This window comes from Podarcis bocagei (genome assembly GCF_964188305.1).
Source record: "Podarcis bocagei genome assembly, chromosome: 3".
Taxonomy (NCBI): domain Eukaryota; kingdom Metazoa; phylum Chordata; class Lepidosauria; order Squamata; family Lacertidae; genus Podarcis; species Podarcis bocagei.
The window spans coordinates 19,614,297-19,631,572 of record NC_138127.1 but is presented as its reverse complement, the minus strand read 5'-3'; the positions used below and the strand labels follow the sequence as shown (position 1 = coordinate 19,631,572).

At 43.4% G+C, this 17,276-nt stretch overlaps 1 protein-coding gene across 3 annotated transcripts in view; it reads left to right on the top strand.

The window, feature by feature from the left end:
* Positions 1-17,276, top strand: part of KHDRBS2 (KH RNA binding domain containing, signal transduction associated 2) — a 432,530-nt gene that overhangs the window by 144,151 nt on the left and 271,103 nt on the right. For all 3 annotated transcript variants that reach the window (XM_081187087.1, XM_081187085.1, XM_081187086.1), the window contains one exon: positions 11,012-11,139. In XM_081187087.1, the coding sequence (XP_081043213.1) occupies positions 11,012-11,139 (128 nt within the window). The remainder of the gene's footprint in view (positions 1-11,011; positions 11,140-17,276) is intronic.

Genomic DNA, 17,276 nt, shown 5'->3' with positions numbered 1-17,276 from the left:
TAGAACTGTGCATTTCTTCACTCAGAGGTCACAGTAGTAACGCCATGAGACTTAATTTAGTAGCAAATTTTTCAGGAGCAAGAGTAGAAATTGGAAAAGCACGGAAACCTTTGATTGAAGAACTATTTCTAATGACATGGGAAATCACCAAACCAATAACATTAACCCAGAGGGCAGAATAATGAAATGATGTTGAAGTAATGATTTAATTGGATTATTTGCTAGAATATTCATTGCATTATAATAGATAACACTGAAGTATTTTTCCTCTGGCACTGCAATCCTATACTACTTACCTGGGAGTAAGTTCAATTGAACCTAATGGGACATACTTCTGAGCAGACCTACATGCTGTAGTATTGCACTGTGTTTTCAAAATTTAGGCTGCAATGCTGAACATACTTAATAGGGAGTAAGACCCACTGAGCAGAGTAGTGACTTACTTAAACATCCACAGTATATTTCTCTGTATTCTGTGTATGAGAGCATAAGTGTGTGCATCGAATCTGCAGATTTGTGGGTTCAAATATTTCCAGATTTTTAAAAAATTTTATTGCAATTTATTTCATTGTTTAATCCTTAGAAATCAATGTGACTTCTTGTGTTCTGCAGTTAATTGTATTGTACAATAAATAAATAAATAGTGGAGAAGAAGCAAATGAAGTGAAGAAGACAACCCATCTCTACATGAGCAGAACCATTTCCATTGGGGAGGATCAGCATAGAGCAAAAAGGGACCCCATTCCCTCCCTAAGAGCCAGTGTAGTGTAGTGGTTAAGAGCGGTAGACTCGTAATCTGGTGAACCGGGTTCGCGTCTCCGCTCCTCCACATGCAGCTGCTGGGTGACCTTGGGCCAGTCACACTTCTTTGAAGTCTCTCAGCCCCACTCACCTCACAGGGTGTTTGTTGTGGGGGAGGAAGGAAAGGAGAATGTTAGCCGCTTTGAGACTCCTTTGGGTAGTGATAAAGCGGGATATCAAATCCAAACTCTTCTTCTTCTTCTAAGTGGCCCTTGGCACGCGTACACACACACACACACACACACACACACACACACACGTTGCATGGAATTGTGTTATCTTGTGTGTGCTTCCTGTGTACTTATCTAACCATAGTTTTCCTGCTTCGGGGCCCAAGTCCACAAATTACTTAAGGTCAGGGTTGCAGTGCATGCACACAAAGGGGAGAGGATGCCACTTGATGGGCCATGCCTAGAGGTCATAGTTTCATATTGGTAGTCTGGCACTGGATAACATTTCATCTCAATTTCGTTTGGAATAATAGAATTGTATTGTTGGAAGGGACCAAGAGGGTCATCTAGTCCAACCGCCTACCATGCAGGAGTCTTTTGCCCAATGACCCTGAGATTAAGAGTCTCATGCTGCAACGGCTGAGCTGGTATAATTGCTTAATTTTTTAAAATAAAAAGCATGCATTGGACAGTATCTGACAATACTAAACCTGCAACAGGTGCAGCAGCTGCATCCGGTGTGTGTCTGAGATGTTTGGAGAACATCTTCCGGGTATGCATCTGATGGGGATTGCAATAACCAACTTCAAATTGGAATTTAATTGGTGGCTCTGCCTCATTTAATTGGGAGGGGGAGGGGGAAGTGAGCAACCTTGAAGGACAGGCTTGAGGGAGTCAAAATGGGAAATAGTCCAAGAAGGGATGTGGAGGGAATCAAGCCTGACTGGCAGGTTTAGCAGAGCTGTGCCTGGGTTAAGGATAGGCAAATTTGTCAGTTTCAGTTTTCATTTTACAGTCTTAAACTCTTTTCTCTATATTTCCAAATCAAGTTGAGAATTATTATAATTTTTTTAAGTTCTCATGGAAATTTTGTAATAATGCATTTTTATATGCAACTTTTCTTAACATACACGTTTTGTCAAAGCAATTTCCTTCATATGCATTTTCAATGTTATTTTCAATAATGTTGGTATCCATCTGTCTTGAGTGAGAATGAATCACTGTGGTTGCAGAGTCCGGTAACTCATAACTGCTGCCTCCTGCATTGTTTTTGCTGCAATAGCAGCACCAAAGTGACCTCTCTGGTAGTGTGTGTGGAGATCCTGGGCTACCCAGACAACAAGACTCCCCTCTTAGCCTTGCTGATGTGGTCCAAAGGAAAGCAGAGCAATACATTTGGCACCAGCTTGGCTGCAGGAGTTGCCAGAAAGAGGCATACAAGGTGCCATCCAACCGTCTTAGGGACTGCACTCTGGATTTGTGTAGGGTTTACTCTGTATCCTTTTCTGCCCTGTATGTCATACCTGGGACCTTATTTGATACAGCAGGCAGAGAAAGCTGGGAAGGCAAGACTGGGAAAAGAATCCGTGGATTCGGCCATGGCCCTTCCCACATCAAGATATTTAAAGGTACAGCATGGATGTCTAACCTGCACTTTGTCTGCCCAATCTGAACAATGCTGGGCAAGCGGATTGAAAGGTCAACCAGCTGGGCAAATAGGCATACTGATGAAGAAAGCTCTTGGGGGGGGGTGCATTTTGAAGCTCTCCAAAAGTTAATTTGACAAGGCTGCCAGCAGCTACTTCTACCCCTGGCTCCTTTTGCCGAGAGAGAACATGCTAGCATTGGTTACTTCTGTTAGAAGCAGATTGGAACTGAAGTTCCTCAAAGTACACTCCTTGTATTTATTCAAAAATTCCAGTCAGCCTTTCCTTTTATTTCCTTGACAGAACATCTTATTTCCATTAGGAAGCTAATGGGGTTTAAGAACATACTTGTCAGGGTCATTTAGTTCCATTTTATGTAACTCAACATCAGTTCCTTCATTCAACACCCTCACCCCTTTTTGTCGTCTCGGTGTGGTGGAAATATTGCCTGGCTTATTCAGTGTAACCTTGTTTGCTTCATGTTTATCCTGTTTGTGTACCGAGTTCAGAGTGGAAGCAGAAGCTCCCATTGGTTTTTACAAACTCCTGGCTCTGGGGTGTGATTAATCCAATGTGTAGACTGCTTTTCACCTGGTGTGAACTCTAGAGGGTTTTTTAATCCTCATTTACCCGACAAACATTTTTTTCCTGCTGATTATTGTGCCTATAACTGGAAGTACTTTTTGTTATGTGACACTTGGCACTGTGGAAAATGGTAGCATATATGTCCTACTCCCCCCAAGGAAAAGTGCTTTCAAGATTTATGTCTTTGTATAATGTGCTATGAAATTGTTAGACTAACCCTAATGGCCAATTTTATGTGCTGCTCTTATTACCATAATCTGAAGGGCAATTAGCTGACTGTCATTATTAGAGGTCTGTGCCAACTGCAAAATTCCTTGGGACCTAAGGGGGAGTCTCATGTTCTGGAATCTTTTGATTGGCTCAAAATTCAATATTGATTGTCATATTTTCTGTTGCTTACTGGAAGTGGAAATATAAATAAACTACAGCATCAAGCATTCATTTGCACTATAATGCTAGATATCTTAAATCACAGCATATGGGCACTGTCAGGAGGGAGGGTGCCAACTGGGTGGAAAAAATGATCTACACTTCCCATGTAGCCAGAATATTAATACACCCTTCTAAGCAGTATTGTGCATGGTTTATCCTCTATGTATTCTAAAATATCTGTGTATTCTGTGCTCAGGTATCTTTGCTGCAGCACAGGTGGCGCTGTGGTCTAAAGCACTGAGCCTCTTGGGCTTGCTGATCGGAAGGTTGGCAGTTCGAATCCGCTCGACGGTGGTGAGCCTCCACTGCTCCATCCCAACTTCTGCCAACCCAGCAGTTCAAAAGCACACCAGTGCAAGTAAATAGGTACCGCTGCAGTGGGAAGCTCCCCACCCCCAAACAGCAACAAAAAAACACCCATTGCTGAAAATGCTTCACACAGTTTACAAGACCTCTCCTTGCTGTGCAAACCTGTTCTTTTTAAGTTTGATGTCTGGTAAATGGAAGGGGGTAAGCTACAAATTATTCTGGTTTACGTTTTAATTGGAGCTGGAAAAGGAGCCTTTCAATGCTTACCTCTTATTTAGAGCAACCATTACAAACCTTGGCTGGATCTACACATATAAAAAAAACACCACTAAGGCAGAAAACGTATATAGTGCTTGATGCAATTTTCCATTGACTGCTGTACAGCACCCACTGGTGTCACATTTTTATAATGCATTTATAATGTTGTAACTTACCAGTATAATTAGTCCCTTGTGAACTGGGCCGGAACCTGGTTAGTTTAAGTGCGTGTCATGCGCCTCTCAGCTTCGCCAGACTCTAGCATGGTCTGGTGGCCAGATAGACCAGGAAGGGGAGCAGATTGGGGGCTGAATGGCTGGCACCAAGGGATGGAGGATGAAGGTCCTCCCCTTTTGGTTCTAGAGGTGACTCAGAGTTGCTGGCTCTCCCCCCTGCCCTTCCGGCAGAGCATAGAGCCTCCTCAGAGAGCAAGGGCAACTTCAAAAAGACATAGGGAAGGGCTTAGCAAGAGGAGATGGCAGTGGATATGGAGGTAGAGGGACAGGACACAATCTTGTTGCCAAAACCTAGGTGCTATATTCATAGGTGAGATCATTTGCATCTGCCCAGATAGAGTGCAGATCAACAGACTTATAGGGCAAGAGAGTCCCGTGAGTGAGCTTTGCCTGCTTCATATTTAAAAGCTTGGTGGGAGGGGCATACCAGCTGCTGGGACATCTTTGTAGCTCCTATTTTGTTATGAACCTCTTACCTTGCTCATGGAATCTGGACCTTGTGATCCCTTCCTTGCCTACACACGACAGTCATTGTGTTTTGGTTTGGGAAGTTGACAACATGAGGCATTTGCACTTCCTTTCTGCATTATGTCCAAAGCTAGGCACAGTTATTCACTCTTTCTAGGATCCCATGGGAGACTGTTGTTATTGTTGTGTGGATGGGTGGATGCTAGATTGAGCCCTCTTAACACCATACTATAGTTCCTTTAGCTGTTTGGGGAGGGGGGGGACCATGATTGTTTTCTATGCAGTTATGCTCTGAAACACCTAATTCTGCATATGCGTCACTTTGCGTATAGCTTTAAAGGCTGTTTGTATAAGAACCAGGTCACAGAATTCTCAGGTGAAAGGAAAATCAATCTTATGATGGAGGTGCAGGATTCTTGAAAACCATGTAGCTGACGTCATTAATACTTACAATCAAATAATTACTCTCTCTCTCTCTCTCTCTCTCTCTCTCTCTCTCTCACACACACACACACACACACACACACACACACACACACAAAAACAAACAAACAGCTGCCCAGAGATAAACGAAGCAAACACTAACATTGCTCTTCTGAAGGGGAACCAAATGCTGGCAGCTTTGGAAGGTGTATATTCCATTTTATGGTAGGTTGGAGAGGCTGACAAGAAGAACATTTGTTATTTGATGAGTTTTGACATGCTTCAGAATGTAGCAAAGGGATGTTTCTGCTGGGGGGGGTGCCTTTTTTAAAAATGGAAATACTATATTCATGACGTGAGTTTTGTAACAGATGTCAAGTATAGCGAAGAGGAGTATAATTAACTTCCTTTTATTGGCATGGCAGAGGTTTTTTGGGGGGTGGGGGAGTAAGACGCACACACATTCTTTACTGAGTTTCTTTTTGCCAGAACAGTGTAGATTTCTGCAAATCTGTGCTTGGGAAACTATTGAAAGGTGTGATGATGCTTGATCAGTACATGGGCAGCAGGGGTTTGGGGGGAGGTTGCTCTGTTAGAAGCTTACTTGCTCCAATATAGCCCCCCTCCTCCCGCCTATGCTGCTTTGATGCCCAATTGCTGCTGCTTTCTGTGTATGCTTCATCACAGCCAGAAATTTCGTTTTCAAGGCAGGGCCTCCTGGGGCTCTTGTTGATGCATTCAGTGACCAGCTCCACATGGTGATTAGGCTTGTCAGCTCTCTCTCCTTGGTCTGAAGTTTCATGATATCAGCCTCCTTTTCTGAGTCTCCAGAGGAAGGAATAAAATCTCAAAATGAGGAATCAGAATAGAATGGGCAGGTGGCTTTATTCTTGGCTTGATTTCTGTTATTACCTCTGCCTCCATATCCATTGAAATCCACCTCTGAGGTCCTTCCCCCTGGCCTTCCAGCGAGCATCTTCTGCTCCTACCATGTGAGCTAAGCGCCATCTTTGTCCTACTAGGCTCTCTATACTAGCCCTTGTTAACTGCCAGGGACCGCCTTATCTCTTTGACCTGGTCTAACTCTTTGGCAAAAGCCTTTGACTGTGTCGACCACAGCAAACTATGGCAAATTCTTAAAGAAATGGGAGTGCCTGATCACCTCATCTGTCTCCTGAGAAATCTCTATGTGGGTCAAGAAGCTTCAGTTAGAACTGGATATGGAACAACTGATTGGTTCAAAATTGGGAAAGGAGTACGGCAAGGCTGTGTATTGTCTCCCTGCTAATTTAACTCATATGCAGAATTCATCATGCAAAAGGCTGAGCTGGATGAATCCCAAGCCGGAATTAAGATCGCCGGAAGAAATATCAACAACCTCAGATATGCAGATGACACAACCTTGATGGCAGAAAGTGAGGAGGAATTAAAGAACCTTTTAATGAGGGTGAAAGAGTAGAGCGCAAAATATGGTCTGAAGCTCAACATCAAAAAAACGAAGATCATGGCCACTGGGCCCATTACCTCCTGGCAAATAGAAGGGGAAGAAATGGAGGCAGTGAGAGATTTTACCTTCTTGGGCTCCATGATCACTGCAGATGGTGACAGCAGCCACGAAATTAAAAGACGCCTGCTCCTTGGGAGAAAGGCGATGGCAAACCTAGACAGCATCTTAAAAAGCAGAGACATCACCTTGCCAACAAAGGTCCGTATAGTGAAAGCCATGGTTTTCCCAGTAGTGATGTATGGAAATGAAAGCTGGACCATAAAGAAGGCTGATCGCCGAAGAATTTATTCTTTTGAATTATGGTGCTGGAGGAGACTCTTGAGAGTCCCATGGAGTGCAAGAAGATCAAACGCATCCATTCTTAAGGAAATTAGCCCTGAGTGCTCACTGGAAGGACAGATCGTGAAGCTGAGGCTCCAATACTTTGGCCACCTCATGAGAAGAGAAGACTCCCTGGAAAAGACCCTGATGTTGGGAAAGATGGAGGGCACAAGGAGAAGGGGACGACAGAGGACGAGATGGTTGGACAGTGTTCTCGAAGCTACAAACATGAGTCTGACCAAACTGCGGGAGGCAGTGGAAGACAGGAGTGCCTGGCGTGCTCTGGTCCATGGGGTAACGAAGAGTTGGACACGACTAAACGACTAAACAACAACAACTCTTTGGCCTGGTGGAAATGAGAAAATAGAGGCCTAAGCTGATAGAGTGAACTGTGGCACTGCAGGCTGCAAATGGCATGTGTTTATGTTTGTCGCCTTTTGCATATGCTCCTACATAGAAAGTTCAGTATTAACCAAAAGCTAGCACAGTAGCTTTGTTTGTTTGTTTGTTTGTTTGTTAATTCAATGAAGGTTGTTATAGGAGGGAACATTTTTAAAAATCCCCACCTCTAGCTCAAAAGTGATAGAAAATACTTTATGTAGAACCAAAGAGAGGGTCAGTGATAAATTCCTGTATTATTCTGCCACCACCTCCTCCTACAGGAGTAGTCCAGGCCTTCAGATATAATAAACCTTAGACTTGGCAATCTAACTGGCATACACTGGATTTTAGGATGAAGCAGTGAGGCATGTTTCATCCATGCATTGCAATTACACCCAAGCAAATCCGTAATTGTTCTGAAGTGATTTTGTAAGCCTATCAGAGCTGCATAGCTGTTACTCTGAAGTAAGCCTCATTGCATTTGACCGGTGGTACTGTCCACGAAGGAAGTATGCATAAGATTGCTGCAAATGTGCCTGTCTGTTACACAAAGTAGTACCCTTCTCAGAACGTGTGTTCTGATGTTCAGCCCAGACACTTGGGGGGGGGGGACGACACGCAAGGGTATGCATACCCCTAAACATTTTGTGGATCTTTGTACTTTTGTCCATTTACTGTATTCATTTTTCCCAATTTAAACTATAAAATGGTGATTTTCTTGAGTCAAAATGAGAGTGCCCCTAAACATTTTTTTAAGGAAAAAAAGCATTGCATGTATGTATACGATGGTCTTTGCCCCTCCTTTGCTTTCGTGAATTAGTGTTTCTGGAGTCACTATGGAACAAGCAAGAAGTGCATTATTCTGGGCTACCAAAGGGGGCGATAGAGCACCTTGTAAAGAAGGTGCTGGAAGGCTGAACTAAAGTTGTTACATAGAGAAAATGGTGGCTGTGTGTTTCTGACAGGCCAGATATAAATAAATAAATAAATAAATAAATAAATAAATAAATAAATAATCTCAGGCCAGATATATATATATATATTTCTTTGTTTGCGTGTTGCTCCCTGCAGCACAATCTTTATATCTGTAAGTAAAACAGATATTACATGAACAGGACAAGTCACCAATACGCTTTCCTCAGAGCAAAATGCAAATGCGCCCTGTGATTTCTGACAATCAGGGAGAATGAATCTCTCATTCATGCACACACACACATACACAGAGAGAGAGAGAGAGAGAGAGAGAGAGAGCGCACTATTTTAGGTTATCCACATTTTATCTTCTTTACAGCAGCTCTTCAACTTTTCCAGAAAGTTCCTGCTGTGCACACATTCCTGGCTCAGCAGGGCCAGGCTCATTAGCAGGTTTCTGTTTGCCGAGAAGTGTCATTACCAGGGGCTCAAGCAGCAAGTTCAGCAACAGCATGTTGGTTGAAAAGGAGAAAAGGGAAAAGCCACAACACCCTCACTTGGTAGAGGAAGCAAATCCTACTCTTAAGACAGGCAACTTATAAGGCTGCTGTAAGGCCAAACAAATATGCTCAAGGGAGTCACAAGTCCTTAACTGAGAGTAATTATTATTTGTTTGCTTCAACAGTTCCTTAATTATATTCCGGATTTCTAGTTCACTATTTCATATGAAATAGCAAAAAATAGGGTAATAGAACATCTTGTTTTTGTATAATCTTGGTATTTTTGTAGGAAGCTTCCTTGCTTTTTTTCTGGAGGGGACCCCTAAACATTTTGTGAATCTAGGTTTGGCCTCATTGAGGGGCAGTATTTCAATATGAGTAGGAAAATGAGGGTATCCCTAAACATTTTTTTTTTTTAGAAAGAAAGCACTGGGAAGCTTTAACCTGATCAAAGGACTAACAATTTTCAGTGTTAGTGCTGAGGCCTGAAACAGCCAATGCTATAATAAAGGAGAATGCCGTTGTTAATTGGCAGCATGGCTTTCCTTCAGATGAGGAAATCCGTATGGTTTTCCAGAGCTTACTTCCTCTTATTAATGGGCCTCACATGCAGAATAAAAACTTCAACTGCATATTTCTTCCGCTCGTAAATAAACAATTCTTGTTTTCCCAAGAGTGTACCCCTATTTTACAATATTGATCCAGTGTCAGAAACACTAGATGAGAGGAACGCAGGTCTGCAAAGATGTCAGTCCAAAAGTGCAAATCAGTGCTGGATTAACCTGCACCAAGACACAATGGCTTCCATCTGGTTTAGAGGAGCCCATTCTCCACATCATGTATGATGGGATTGAAAATGCCATTGGCCCGATTGTTCCTCATGATGCCCCCTAAAAAGTCATAGGATATTAACAGCAGTGAGCAGCTATCATCATGGGTGAAACACACTCCCTTCTTTTCTTGCGAAAGAAACATCTGCCAGGCTGTACTCAACAGACACTTTACTTCTTTATTTAACTTATGATACCCCCTCATAAAATCACTTCTCTGAGTGTTGTACAAAAAGAAGAGGAAGATACAATAAAATATTTAGGAATGATTGGCAGACAGGAGCTCAAAGCACAGCTCCTAGCACAAGAGCTGTGGCAAGCCAATGGCTCTTTGGAGCAGGAAAACACGTACTGAAGGAATGACATTTTAATGAAGGGTAGAGATAGTTGAGGAATTGATGCTTGTAACTTTTGATACAAGCTGGGTGGACCATGCTAACATCTGTCATTCAGAATTTAGCCTGCAATCCTAACCCCACCCAGTTACCATGAAAACTCAATAGGACTTACTTCTGAGTAGACATGGTTAGGCTTGCACTGTTAGTTATCCATGCTTTCTGAACGTTTCAAGGTTTGAAGGAAATTGGAATTGTTCAAGATCCTTTGCTTGCAACATTTTTGTTAAATGATTATTATTATTATTTGAACTGGAGATTTCTCCTAACCAATTCCTTGTTGAAATTCTGCAACAAACTTGAGGAGGGAGAAGAGGCAACTCATTAGAGACTTGAGAGCTTAAAATGGGAACATTGTGGTTTGGGAATTATTTTAGTGAAGTACCTGGGTCTGTTTGTGGTCACCCTTCAGGAGCATACAAGAACAGGGTGGTGCAACATAGGGCTCCCATGATTTGCCGGCGGTATAAAACTTCCAGATTGGCCAGGCCTGGTATAAATGTCTTGAGCCTGGCCTCCTTCTCTTGCCTTATTGCAATAGTTTCTTGAGCCTGGCCTCCTTCTCTTGCCTTATTGCAATAGTTTCTGTATGCTTCACTCTAGCTCTCAACTTCCATAGTGGAACCCAGCTAATGCTGAGTGCTATCATAAAGTCTCCCTATGACTGCATCACAGGTTCCATTGAAATGTCAGCTGCAGCTTAAGTTGTATAGTATGTTGGGTGGTATTCAACCAAATAGTGTGCTAGTACAAGGATATTTGCCACTAGCACAATAGGATTTACCCCTCCTACCCTCCATGTGTGCGACATGCCATCTCCAAATGTTATCCAGAGGGTTGGTGGAGGCCCTCAGAACAGATTTATGGGTTGCATGGTAGGGGAGATGGGGGAGAATATTCACTCTTGCATGGACAGAATTTTCTCCTTAGCACTACTCATTCTTTTGCCTGAGTCTATGCGGTTACTCATATAACTTCCAAATATGAAAATAATCCTGCATCAAAGAATAACAGCCATCTAATTATAGATTATTATTTTTTGTTCACCCTTCCTAGAAATTGAAAAGTTCCAGAGTTCTGATGAGAAAAAGGAGGATGAAGAGAAAAAATACCTCGATGTCATCAGCAACAAAAATATAAAGCTGTCAGAAAGAGTATTGATTCCTGTCAAACAGTATCCAAAGGTATTGTAATACCTATTTAATATAAGACAGACTGTGCTATTTTGATAGATGATTGTGGTTATGGTTATAATTAAATGCTGTGCTCAAAGTGCTAACTCAGGGCAGTATAAAAAGAGAATTAAAATGCATTCATGCCTCTTTATTGTTTCTAATAAGTGTTGGATCAATATTTCAGCTTGGATTTTGAGGGAATACACATTGAGTTCAGACCAACTCCATTAAATTCAATAGGAGTTTTGACTTCGACTACAACTCAGGGTGGATTGTACCCCTTTACTGTCCTCCCACCCCCCACATCTCTAACTCTTGGCTACCTTTACTTATCATGTAAGGAGTTGATGGTGCTGGCATTGGTCCAGCCAAAAGGCTATGGCATGGCTAGGAGGAGGGGCTGGCAGGTGAGGAAGTACGGGGCAGGCTGTGGCACTGAGGCCTGCATGAAAGTGGCCCAGGTTTTACTGGTGGGTCCTGGTTCTCTGTTTGAAAAGCAATGGTTGAAAGGGAAATAAGAAACTTACTAGACACTCCTCTGAAAAATCCTCTCATATGATAAGTTGGTTTCTTCCCACCTACTTGCCTTGAAGTAAAGACAAATTTACATCTCAAAGGAAGCCAGTATTATTTTGAGCAAATTTGGAAGGTGCCACTTCTGCAAACCAAAATTCCTCAACACAGATCTGCATAACAAAGATCCAGGCAGGAGGTAGTAATGTGAGTGTGTGTGTGTGTGTGTGTGTGTGTGTGTGTATGTGTATGTGTGTGTATATATGATGAAGTAAAGGAATGCTGCTTTCCCCTGTGCGGCCTTGTATTTTACACAAATAGTTGTTGTCCTGGCAGTATTCAAACTGAAATGGTAAACACCCCCATTTATCTCTAGTGCAATTTTTCCTGCTGATTTATTGTCACATGGTATTTGGCCTCACTATTAGCTTTGATTACACTCTCCACTTTTCACTTTATTCTTTCATCAGCAATAGCAATAAATTACAGTGGGTAAAAAAGCATATCGACCCAAATGAGAGGTGTGTATAAAAAGAGAGAGAGAGAAGGAGAGGTGCATTGATTCCAAGATGGCATTTACCTCCTGAATTGTGAATATAAAATTGATGTAAAATAATCATCAAAATGGTAAAAGGCACTAGAAATAGGCATTGCTAGAGGACGGCTTGTTATTGCCTTGTTAGGATGTTGCACTGTTCCTAAATTGGTAATGTTCTATAGCATCACTGCTTCTCTGCTCTGTGCCTGTTTTGGGAATCAAAGGTGCTACTGGCAGCACATCCCATATTTTTCATATAACACCAGTCATGGGCCAGTATACAAATATTCTTAATAATACATTATGATTATGTTTATTAAATTTCTATACAGTGGTACCCCGCAAGACGAACGCCTCGCGAGACGAAAAACTCGCAAAACGAAAGGTTTTTTTGTTTTCGAGTTGCCTCGCAAGACGAATTTCCCTATGGGCTTGCTTCGCAAAACGAAGCTTGCCCCGGGGACAGCGGGTCTTCTCTTTTGAAGCAAGGGGCAGCGGGGAGAAGCGATCTTCTCCCCGCAGCCCCAGGTCCGGGGACAGCGGGAAGCACTTCCCGCTGCCCCCGGACCTCTTTTGAAGCAAGGGGCTGCGGGGAGATCGCTTCTCCCCACCTGCCCCCACCGCCCGGCTTCGGAACGCTGCTCCGAAGCGGGGCGGGGGGGAGGGAACACCTGCCCCCACCGCCCGGCTTCGGAACGCTGCTCCGAAGCAGGGCGGGGGGGCGGGAACACCTGCCCCAGCCGCCCCGCTTCGGAACGCTGCTCCGAAGCGGGGCGGGGGGGGAGGGAACACCTGCCCCCACCGCCCGGCTTCGGAACGCTGCTCCGAAGCGGGGCGGGGGGGCGGGAACACCTGCCCCAGCCGCCCCGCTTCGGAACGCTGCTCCGAAGCGGGGCGGGGGGCGGGAACACCTGCCCCAGCCGCCCCGCTTCGGAACGCTGCTCCGAAGCGGGGCGGGGGGGCGGGAACACCTTCTGAAGGCGGGCGGGGGGCAAAAGTCTTTGTCCCCCCTGCCTGCCTTCCCAGGGCTTTTAAATCGCCCCGGACAGCGGAGAAGTCCTCCGCTGTCCCGGGGCGATTTTAAAATGCCGCCCGCCAGCATTTTAAGATCGCCCGGACAGCGGAGAAGTCCTCCGCTGTCCCGGGGTTTTTTAAAATGCTGGGGGTGGGAAGAAAAGCCGTTGTCCCCCCCCCCAGCCTTCAGAAGAGGTCCGGGGACAGACTGTCCCCGGACCTGGTCTGAAGGAGGTTTCCCTAGGAACGCATTAATTGATTTTCAATGCATTCCTATGGGAAACCGTGCATCGCAAGACGAAAAACTCGCAAGACGAAGAGACTTGCGGAACGAATTAATTTCGTCTTGCGAGGCACCACTGTACTGCCCTTCAACCAAAGAGCACAGGGAGGTTTACAATATAAAAACACAACACATAACAGCAGCAAACAAAAACAATACCCCTCCCACAGTTTAACAGGCCATAGATTGTTTACTGGTAATTAACCAAATGCCTGGGGGAAGAGGAATGTTTTTGCCTGGCGACTAAAGATACATAACAAGGATACCAGGTGAGCCTCCCGGGGGAGAGCATTCCACAAGCAGGGAGCCACCGCAGAAAAGGCCTTTTCTCATGTTGGCACCCTACGGACCTCTCATGGAGGAGACATATGAGGAGATGATGAAGGAGCAACCTATCTACAGCAACTTTCTCCTTTTGTGCTATAGAAAGATTTCTTATCCTATTGCCCTTACAACTAGCAAAGCACATGCACATAATTAAATGCAAGGATTTCTGTGTACTCAGTTACCAAAGAAGTGGTGTTCCTTTCAAGTGGCCTGGAAGGTTATGACAGTTAAATCCTAACCATTTCTACTAAGTAGTGAGACCGATTGAATTGAATGAGTCTTAGGAATGAGGATTGTGGCCTAAATTGAGAGTGAAGAGGTGATGTGTTCAGAATCCTGGGACCTTTTACATTCAACTGATATGTGTTTATTACATTTTGTCTCCTGCGTCTCTTCCATCACAATACTGAAGGCGAAATAATAATCAGAATGTGGTTTTGGGTGGAAGGAGCATCCTCTTTCTCATTTCTAAGCTTGCAAATCCATGTAAAGAAAAATCACATCATATATCTGATTTAAAACTCTGGATTTTACCGTCCATGTTCTGTCATTCCAGAGCAGCTCAGCTAGTGATGGTGCTGCACCCCCCAATCATTTCTTCTCTTTTAGATGTCTCTTCTCTCTAATCCTGACAGTCAGGATTTCACAGCACTTGCTTAAATGTGTTTTATTAAAGTATTTTTTCATGAGTAACAAAAAGTACATTCAGAATCTCTGTTTTCAAATCATAGAGTCCTTCATGCAAAGCAGTTGCATTCAGTTTGAGACATGATTGTTATGGGTAATATGTGGCTGAGGGGGAAAGAGAAGTGGGGGAGGGAGTGGGGAGGAGACAGAAATGGGGGGAGACAATAAACTTTCATTCTCTTTCATAATATATGAACAGAGCTTTTGAGGCACATTTATCACCCCCTGGAAGTGCATTTGGAATGCTTTGTGAGCTTAGGAGCGTTTTTAAGTGAGTCTTTGTGAAGAGAAAAATAGGCAGTGGTAACATCAGAGGTTTGGCTTTGGGAGACTGGATGTGCCAAGGAAAGAGAAGTCCTGCTGTCAGAATTTAGTGCAGCTAGCCAGGCTTGCATTGCAAGCTTTCTGTTGTCAACTATTAAATAAGGCCCTTGCTGAATTGTGCAGATGCTACAGTTTGTTTTCATCTGTCAGTCAGCCTTGGCAAAATTCCAGGCAATCAGAAACGAATTAAGAATAATTCTATTAAAAAAAATAAAAAGAGAGGAAAGTACTGGTGTTAGCGATCCACCTTTTGAAGTGTTTCTCAAAAGACTGTATACGTAGGACATTGACAGCTTATCTCCTTGATCAGCTTGATCAGTCAATGGTGGTTGTTTACCATGGGAGATCATTCTTGTCTCCAGATTAATTTGACTGTACTGTTGCTTTGTTAGGCATTATTAAACTTGGTTGCTATTTTTAGTTGGATAGGGCCATGTTACCCCTCCATTCCTCTTTGCTGTGTCATGGATATTGCTAAAAATCCACCTGTATATGATCCTATGGGAGGCTCTGCATAGTTGGCAGCAAGGGAACATTTGCCTTCAAAGTTGGGCCTGACACTTTCCAGTGTATATTTGGCTTCCCTTTCTATTGCATTTTGTAGTACCAAGAATCTGCCACATCCTTTTGCTGCATTGTTTCCCCCTTGCTCAACAAAGATCAGACAAATAAAGAGATAATTTCATTATATACTATGGTTTGAAAGCAACATGGGCAGTTTGTCACAAGCGCTCTAATTATAAACACTGGGTTAGTCCAACCTACCATCCCCAATTCTTCAAGGAAAAATGCATTTTCACTGCTCCTTTGTTGCAGGTGGGAAGTTGAGGATGACAAAAAACAAAACAAAAAAACAGTTTGTCAAAAGAACTCTTCCAGGTTCCCCACCCCAGACCAAAAATGGGAGAGAATAACTTTGGGTTTTTTTAGTTATTCCTGGGAGTTCATGAAATGAAGGGGACCCAAAGCCCCTTCCCCATCTTCTTCTATGTCACTCCAAGAGAAACTGCAATGGGCCCTTCTCTGACCTGAATACTTTTCTGATACAGAGAAGGGCATTTGCCTGGGCATTTGAGGCAGTATTTTAAGAACCCTTGGAATTCATATGGAAGCTGGACCCAGATAAACCTAATGTCAGTCCATTGCTTGAACTCTCAATCTATGCTCAGATACGGTAAAATATCCTCAGTATGGCACTAAAACAATCATTAGTCATATATTTCATGTATGCAGTTGCATTCAAGGGTCTCTGTGTTGTGCTGTGCACAATGGATGGGATGAAGCAATCTCTTGTGGTGCTCTTTTTAAAATATTTAAAATGAAGTGACATTTTCTGAGGAATAGGAACTATAAAATGTGAATATGAATATGATTGGAACATGAATTCCAACATTGAATTTGTTTGAAAGGGAAAAATTAAGACACAAGCTAGACCAGGGTTTCCCAAACTTGTGTCTCCAGCTGTTTTTGTAGTAAAATTCCCATGATCTCTGACCACTGGTCCTGCTAGCTAGGGATGATGGGAGATGTGGTCCAAAAACAGCTGGAGACCCAAGTTTGGGAAACCGTGACCTAATGAATGCAATATATAGTAACCCTTCTTAGACAACACAGGTGAGTGTGGCTGATTCTTCATGGAAGGAGGTGCAGGAAAGTAGTAGAAGAAGGCTCCCTTTTGAGCAACTGACATTCAGTGTGACTTGTCTACCATAGACCTAAGGGGTTGAGGGGAACTTTTTCAGGCTGAGGACTATATTCACTTCTGGGACCCCATGGCAGTGGTGAGTGAAACCAGAAGCAAAAGTGGGCCAAGTAACAAATGTGAATTTTGCCTTTGAACAGGAGGCTACCACTCTCTGTCTTCCATCCAGGCAAACAGGAGGTATCACCAGAGTTCGGGGACACATTTCCATCCAGGAAAAGACACCTAAGGAAAATTAGAAGCAGGGCCACTAAGGGATATGGTTTTGAGAGAGCACTAATGGGGCCAGAGAGAGCTCTGGAAGGCCACATTTGGCCCCCAGGCCAAAGGCTCCCCAGCCCACCTGAGATACACTATACTATTCCTATGATCAGAAACTATGAGAAAAGCCCTTCTTTTTTTGACTGAATGAACAAGGCTATGTTCTTGCTATTTGAACATGCATAGGACCTGTTCAACCAGGCTGCTGGGTGATGTAGGTCAGGGGTGAGCCCCACCACCGCGACCCTGCTGTGTAGTATTTACATTCAGTAAGCACACCTAATGTGGTTCGAAGTGGCCTAAGGTCACATTAGAAATCAAGAAACTTTAAAAGAACGCAGTTAGAGAAGCCTCCTACTGCTCTGCTGCAAATTTCCATTAAAGGAGCCAAGTTATGAAGAACAAAGCAATAATGTCCTGAAATTAAGGGCTCACTCACAATGTAAATGCTGACATCAACAGAACACTAAAGCCATGAATGGTGTCACTATAATTAG